This window comes from Gadus chalcogrammus, chromosome 6, assembly GCF_026213295.1.
Source record: "Gadus chalcogrammus isolate NIFS_2021 chromosome 6, NIFS_Gcha_1.0, whole genome shotgun sequence".
Classification (NCBI taxonomy): domain Eukaryota; kingdom Metazoa; phylum Chordata; class Actinopteri; order Gadiformes; family Gadidae; genus Gadus; species Gadus chalcogrammus.
This window is the reverse complement of record NC_079417.1, coordinates 23,514,241-23,522,428: the sequence shown is the minus strand read 5'-3', so window position 1 is coordinate 23,522,428 and position 8,188 is coordinate 23,514,241. Positions and strand designations below refer to the sequence as shown.

Below are 8,188 nucleotides of genomic sequence, written 5' to 3'. Positions count from 1 at the left end.
AATGCCTGTAAAAAGAAAAATACACTATATAGAGAATTCATAAAACAAAGGACTAAAGAGGCAGAAAAGAAATATAAAAACTATAAAAACAAGTTAACCAAAATTATAAGGGTATGTAGGAAAGAATACTATAGTAAAATATTATATCATAACAAAAGCAATATTAAAGGAATATGGGACATATTAAATAGTATTATTAAAAATAATGCTAATCAACAGAGTTACCCTCAATATTTTATTGATAAAAACATTAAAAAGGACAATATGGACGATGTGGTCAACAGCTTTAATAATTTTTTTGTAAATGTTGGACCAAACCTGGCAAGAAAAATTCCAGATCCATTGTTACCTGAGGATTGGAATGATAACCTTATAGTGAGAAATCCCAGTTCAATGTTCCTCACAGCAGTGGAAGAAAAAGAAATCATAGATATTGTAAATAAATGTAAATACAAAACATCTACTGATTCAAATGAAATTGATATGAAAGTTGTAAAAAAGGTCATTGAGGGGATTTCTGAACCACTTACATACATCTGTAACTTATCATTCCAAACCGGAAAATTTCCTAACAACATGAAAATAGCTAAGGTTGTGCCGCTGTATAAAACTGGGGATAGACACCACTTCACAAATTACAGGCCAGTTTCTTTACTTCCACAATTCTCCAAAATTCTAGAAAAACTATTCAATAACAGATTAGACAAATTCATAAACAAACATAAATTACTTTCTGACAGTCAATACGGATTTAGAGCAAACAGCTCTACATCACTGGCATTAACAGAATCAATTGAGGAGATCACAAACGCTATAGATCACAAACTGCATTCAGTTGGAATATTCATAGATCTCAAAAAAGCTTTTGATACAATTAATCATAACATATTAATCAATAAACTTGAACGGTACGGGATCAGGGGGTTAGTATTGCACTGGGTGAGAAGTTATTTAAGTAACAGAAAGCAATTTGTGAGGTTGGGGGAACATTCATCTTCATGCTTGGACATTGCTTGTGGTGTCCCACAGGGGTCAGTATTAGGTCCAAAACTATTTATACTTTACATAAATGACATATGCAAAGTTTCAGAAACATTAAAATTAGTATTATTTGCAGATGACACTAGTATTTTTTGTTCTGGGGGGGATTTACATGAACTACTGGGGAGGATCAACACTGAAATGTGCAAACTGAAAATGTGGTTTGACAGAAACAAATTATCGTTAAACTTAAGTAAAACAAAATTCATGTTATTTGGCAATTACAATAAGAATACACAAGTACAGTTACAAATAGATGGGGTGGACGTTGAAAGGGTTTATGAAATCAAGTTTCTTGGGGTAACAATTGATGATAAAATAAACTGGAAGTCTCATATAAAACATGTACAAAGCAAACTGTCAAGAAGCATTTCAGTTCTGAGCAAAGCTAAACAAATTCTGGACCACAAATCACTCCACATTCTCTACTGTTCACTGATTTCACCATATCTACAATACTGTGCAGAGGTTTGGGGCAATACTTATAAATGTACAATACAATCTCTATCCATACTACAGAAAAGAGCCATACGAATAATTCATAATACTGGGTATAGAGACCACACTAATTCACTATTCTTAAAATCAAAAACATTAAAATTCACTGATCTGGTTCATTTCCAAACAGCACAAATCATGTACAAAGCAAAAAACAATCTACTTCCCAGCAACATTCAAAAATTGTTTTTTTACAGAGTTGGGGGTTATAATCTGAGGGGGGAGTTCAATTTAAAACATCAGCGGGCACGAACAACATTAAAAAGTTTTTGTCTTTCAGTTTGTGGAGTGAGGTTGTGGAACAGACTGGGTGTGGGACTCAAGCAATGTCCAAGCATGATCCAGTTTAAAAAGCGGTTCAAACATATAGTTTTCACAAGGTACAGGGAGGAAGAAGGGCTTTAACAACGGGTGTTTTCATGAATTATAAATGACTTATGTATTTGTTTATTTAATCTATTTATTTTCTATTTTTTTTTTTCTATTTTCTATGTTTGTAAATATGTATTATTAGATATGTATATTTGGGGAGTTAGATTATTACTTGAGTAGTCGAGAAGGGGTAGGTTTAAATAAGCATATGCTTCATCCTACTCCTTTTCGGACATGTTGGGTTCACATTATTACTTTTTATACTGACTTTTGTTATTGTTGTTTTCACTATTCTCATTGGATTTGTTTTTTTTTGTTTTTTCAGTTCACTTTGTTGTGTTACCCGCACATGTTCGAAATAAACTATCTAAACTAAACTAAACTAAAGTCAGGGTCCTCAAATTGTAAAGAAAAGTCTCCTTGCAGCTGTAGTTTTTCTCTTAAGAAGTCAACCAGTGCATCTACAGACTGTGGCTCTTCGCTAAGTTTGACACGTCGTGCCTCATTAGCAGACAAAATAACACGGAGTAGCCGTGCCTGGGGAAAAGAGTTGCTCAGGTTAGTAAAGAAAATTATGATTCAACATTCAAGCACTGTTAATATCACTTACCATTTTCTCTTAACATAAATGTGTCCTAAGGGTCACCCAGAGCTTTCCTCCGATGGAATAGGCTGTCAAAGGAAGATAATGATTCAGGTCAGCGATTTCAACAATAACTACTTCACTATAGTCACTGTACTCAACTTGAAAAGACCTATAATGTTCAAAGTACCATGCTGTGAGCTTTTTTGACAAGAATGATACCTTGTCAGCATTGGCTATAATGCTCACAATCATGAAAAACTCAGGTTGGCCATAGCACTGCCCTGCTGAGACAACCATACCTTCAGCATATTCAGTTCCAAACAGCTGCACTTTGCTAGTAAGACAGACTGTGTTATTGTAGGGATATTTTCTTGACACAGCTGATTTATGTGAACTGTTCAAAGATCCAATCTGAACAGTGCTAATTTTCTCAATGTAAAGGTTAGACTGAAAGAGACTTTGTCCATCTAATTAGTATGCCATTAACTGCTGATGCTTTGTACCTAAAGAGAGCTCCAGATTCTTTGTATTATGCAAATCACGTGCAATTATTTTGAACACACTGTGTTTGGACTCAAACCTCATGGTCCACAAATCCATTAATGGACCAAAACAGCGAATAAGGTGCGGATAATGCAAAATAAAATGATGTTTTGGTTTTAAGGAAAAATTAGGAAATGTGTCTCTGAGAAGTAAGTGGTGATCTTTGAGTTTGAATGACAGGCAGCATAATGTTTCCTCTGTAAATTTGTCAGATACAACAATTTGGACAATCTCTTTTAGATCCATCAATATTTGCCATGAAAAATCATTCTCTGCAACACAACCTCCCACCATGAGGGGAAGCAGTCTCAACAATGCCCAATTCTCGTGGCCATTTCCCCCAATGGAACCCTTTTTAATGGCTGCCTTCCTAACAACCTTAGGTTTGTTGACTTTATCTGAGTGCTTGTACGGAAATGACCTGATTATGTGATTGAGCTTGGCCAGTGTGAAGTATCCTTTTGAAATTAATACTGAAAGGCACAATGCCAATTCTACTGGAATAACCCCTTCAAAAAAATCGTGCAATATATCCGGGGGGAATCCTGTCACAGGATGGAATGAAGTCAGGTGCTTTGCTAGAACACACTCACGTTTTACCCCATTTACACTCTTCAGAGTTGGGTTTTGTTTGAGCTCATCCACAAACTTATCATGCTGATCAACAGTTCTCAAAAGGAATTCTCTTGGTCTGGGAGTCCCTATTTCACCACGACTAATCAAACAGAAACGACAAAATTTGTCTGCAATGAAACTTTCTTGGAACCCGGCTAGACCGTGCGCTCCGAGATTATCTGCACAAACACAGAATATTTTTACTCCAACAGAGCTCTTCAAAGCATCAATATGAATTCCATTATCCTCAATAAGTTTTAGATCCTTAATAAGTGGCTCCAAGAATCTCTCATAACCAAATTCTTTCACATCCCGACTATTTCCTAATGCTGCCAACTGAATGACTGTCAGACCACCCCTAAATGTTGCTGGTAAATTTAGGATGAGCCAATAAACTGCGACTATCTTGTGAATATTCCGCGAAGTTCCCAAAGGATTGGCAACCTCAAACTCATCAATGTACAGGGATATACTGATTTCTACACCTTCAGTGTTACCTCTACTCTGCTTAAAGTACTGGCCATCCTGGAAAGATCTATAAACACCAGGTAAGTGTTCTTGTTCGAAAACTAATGCCCCTAAAAAATCAGGACATCTCAACAGGCTTTCAAGCACTAATGGCAATGGTACATAGATAAAAGTGTTTGTACTACCTTGCCTATACAGGTACTCGACTGGCTCGATCAAAGAAAACTTTTTCTTAAAATAACAGGTTCTTCTGTAGTCAGTAGACAGACAGCCTTTTACAGATGTTCCAGTCACTAATGGACTGGATGTAAATACAGAATCAACAATATCCTGAACTAGATTGTTTTCTGTTGAAATGTTATTATTTTCCAGAACTTCTGCAACTGACCGGAAAGCAAGAGATTTTGAGCATATGAATATATCACGGATTTCCTCAACTATTTTTTGAGTTGCACTACGTGTGACATGTAGAACCATCTGCATAGAGAGGAAAAGACATGCAACTTTGTGTTCAACTTGTTCAAAATCCAGATGATCTACTCTATCTTCCTCAAACACAATGCTTGAATCATCTTGAAATGAAGTTGACGCTACACTTTCATCAGCGATGCTAGCTTCAGCGCTAATAGGTCGAATGACTGTCCTAAAATCTTTCACTGTATATTGTTTGTGCTTTCTACTTTTATGTGAGCTGAATGTTGAGTATGTGTTCGTTTTAAACTCACAACCTAGAAAAGGAAATTGAATAGTTTCTTGAATTTTAAGGTGATTTCCTAGATGTTTAAAAAAATCCTTCTGAGAACATATTTCTTCAAAATCGCAACATTCACATCTAAATGTCAAAGACTGTTGATCAATAGGTGCAGCTTTGCGATGATTTCTAGAAAGATGTGACTTTAAAGCTCCTTGAGTTTTGAAGACACACACACAGTCAGAGTATACGCACGGCCAATGGTGACGTCTTTTGTGGCAAAGCTGGTGATGCCTAACAAGGTCGTCTTGGTCAGCAGAAAAACTGCAAAACTTGCACTGCATGGAGGTTCAATCCCGATACCTGAAACGTAACAATTTAATTGTATATAAATAAAAACACATAGAGAATAGTCTGTTTACATTAATTAAAGAATTAAAAAATAATAATAAATAAAAATTGTACGCGCTGGGCGATATGGCCTAAAAAATAAATCCCAGATTTTTTCCCCAAAAATCTGATTTCCGATTTAAATCGATTTACATAAAAAGGCATTATGGCAGGCCCTGCCATTGTAAACAGTGTAACCTGTAATATAACATAAAATGTAAAATATATTAAATATAAAATAAAATATTTCTGTAAACATAAAATATTACTAATGATAAGAGGTAGTTCTGATAAAGTGACAACATAACAACATAACATTCAAACTTTCAACATGTGTTCATAAATATACAGTGTTTTGCTAACGGTAAATACCTTAAAAAAGGGAATAGTAACAGGAGAAGAATGAGAAAAACACACACGCAGCTCTTTTTTCTCGTCTGTTTTGAATAAGGAAGAGGAGGGCGAACCCCCTACTGGAGCCCCGAGGCATTACCAACAGATCGACGAATTATTAAACCACAAAGATATATTTCAAATGAATTATGTTTACCTCAAAATAGATTATACATATATGAATACATTTTTGTATACGACTTGTCACTCGCTGCCATGTTTGTGTATCACTTTGGTAAATGCGCGCTCTGTGCGGGGGGAGGGCTGAGCCCATTCCGAACTACGGGAGCTGAGAGGGAAGCGTTGGCGGATGTTGAAGAGAAAACCGATTATCATTTAAACAAGTCGACGTGAGCTACACACTCGAGTTAATGGATAAAATCGGTTTATCGCCCAGCCCTTATTTAGCAGGCAGGTACCCAGCTGCTCCCGCCTATTTATTTTTGTTCATGCGCTGAAAAAAAATAAGTCCATGCGCTGTACGTGCCCTGCTGGTTAATCTGCTATCCTCTTTCTGCTATCCCTATTGCCTTCAATGCTTTGAGATGAAAAATGGCTGAGGCAGGTGAGTCTTCCGAATCAAGTCGAGTATTTCAGTCCAACTGGTTAAGGAGTGTGTCAGGGCTTTCAAACATATAAACCATAAAGCCTATGGACGCCTCAGGACGGACTAGTCAACGTGCTGAGGCATCACTCGGGCAGGTTGTAGTGAGTGCGTGCGTGCGTGAATGACATGCGTGTGCGTTTTGCGAGCGTATGCGATTTCAAAGTAACAAACAAACAAACTCAAAGCCGAGCATGCATCTAAAATTATTCCTTCAAAACCAAATAAAAAACAGCGTCGCCCATTCGGTTCAAATATTTTATTTCATTTTCAAAACTTGGGAATAGTTTGACGCATGCATCGGCTTTGAGTTTGTTACTTTGAAATCCCACACACACACACACGCGTCCATAGGCTTAATGGTTTATATGTTTGAAAGCCGTGACACACTCCTTTACCAGTTGGCCTGAAATACTAGACTTGATTCGGAGGACTCACCTCCCCGCTCGGTGGTCGGGCCCCGCGGTCGGGGGGGGGCTCCGCGGTCGGGGCACTCCGCGGTCGGGGGGCTCGGCGGTCGGAGCTCCGCCGCCGGCCATAGGCCCGGTTAGGAATCTAGCTAAGATCTGCCAAGATCTGAATGTCCCGCAGCCCGGTGGTTGGGGACGGCTGGTGTAATTAGTATGGGCAATTAAAATGCGTGAAAATGGCATGTTGTATGGATGAAACCGCAGGCCTTGACTAGGCCTACATAAAAAAGACACGTGTGCGACTAGCTTAGCTAAACACCGAATTGTATTCTCATTAAACAACTTGCGATACGAGAGTCCTGGTTGCACAACGGTTGCACATACTGTTCGTTGCATGGCTGAAATTTTTTAACAACTCTTTAACTGTGTTATTTGGCTAAAGCCCAACCACAACGTCCTTGAGATGCTAGCACTAACTGACTTAGCAAAAGCAGTTTATAACATAAAAACACTTCAATTGGGATGTATTTCATGAAACCTTACAAGGTATTAAAAATGACCTGATAACTAGAATGCAATTTCAAAAATCGAAGTAACTTACATTTCCAAGCGCTTCAAACGTCACGAAGTCTTCAATTTAAGTGAGTCTTGCTGACAGAAGAGCACGTTGTGGATTGTCAACGTCGACAGAACGAACCCCTTCAAATATCTATGGGAAACCCCGTGTGTGTCAATCATTTGGCGCCACAGATTGGGAACTCCAAATGCCAAGTTCAGTTTACTCACAAATGCATGTTTGATTACATTTGTGATTCAAACTGTTGATTTAACAGGTTTTTCTTTATTATTGTATAGTCATTACATTTGTTTATGGTAGTGATTCAGAAAATCATATGAACTGGATAGATCACATTTATATTTTTTACAGTGTAGATCGAGAGCTTTGCCTTGCGAACGCAATACCGCCCCCCCTGCTCCGATTCTCCGGCCAATCTCACGCTCCATAGTACCCTCACTCGCGAACAAGACCCCGAGGTACTTGAACTCCTTCACTTGGGCTAAGGAATATTCACGTGATAGAAATAGATCTCGCATGTAATAAAAGAAAAGATCTAAAATAACAAAGTAACGACCGTCACGTAGCCAAATGGAACGGCGTAAAAGTACTGTTTTTTCTTCAAATATTTACTCAAGTAAAAGTAAAAGTATGTTGCAATAAAACTACTCCTAAAATTACAATTTATCCAAAAAGTTACTCAAGTATTTGTAACGGCTTAAATGTAGCGCGTTCCTACCCACCTCTGTCTGTCAGCCCGAGTTGCTTGTTGCTAAACGAGGACAGCTCCTTCGCGTTGCTCAGACCTAATCCTGCGTTCCTCCCGAAGAACATTAATTGTTCTTATCGGTCGAGGGATATTGTGCTTAAGGCTTTTCACCACCCGCCCACCCGGAGTTGCATCTCCTGTGCCCGGTTCGGGCGTTGGCTATGTACGTGAATCGCTCGGCCGCGTTCCGCTCCACACAACAGTTGTTTGTGTGTTATAGCGACGCTAGCAGGGGCCGCGCTCTCTCTAAGC

General features: G+C 38.3%; 1 protein-coding gene across 1 annotated transcript; it reads right to left on the bottom strand.

Moving 5' to 3' along the window:
* Nucleotides 1-2,372: 2,372 nt before the first annotated feature.
* On the bottom strand, nt 2,373-7,435 carry LOC130384909 (uncharacterized). Its single transcript, XM_056593307.1, has 3 exons — nt 7,213-7,435; nt 3,453-5,177; nt 2,373-2,448 (listed from the first exon to the last, which is right to left on the bottom strand). Exons 2-3 carry the CDS (start codon nt 5,156-5,158, stop codon nt 2,373-2,375), a joined length of 1,782 nt encoding a protein of 593 aa, XP_056449282.1. The 5' UTR covers nt 5,159-5,177; nt 7,213-7,435.
* Between the last annotated feature and the right edge of the window lie 753 nt (nt 7,436-8,188).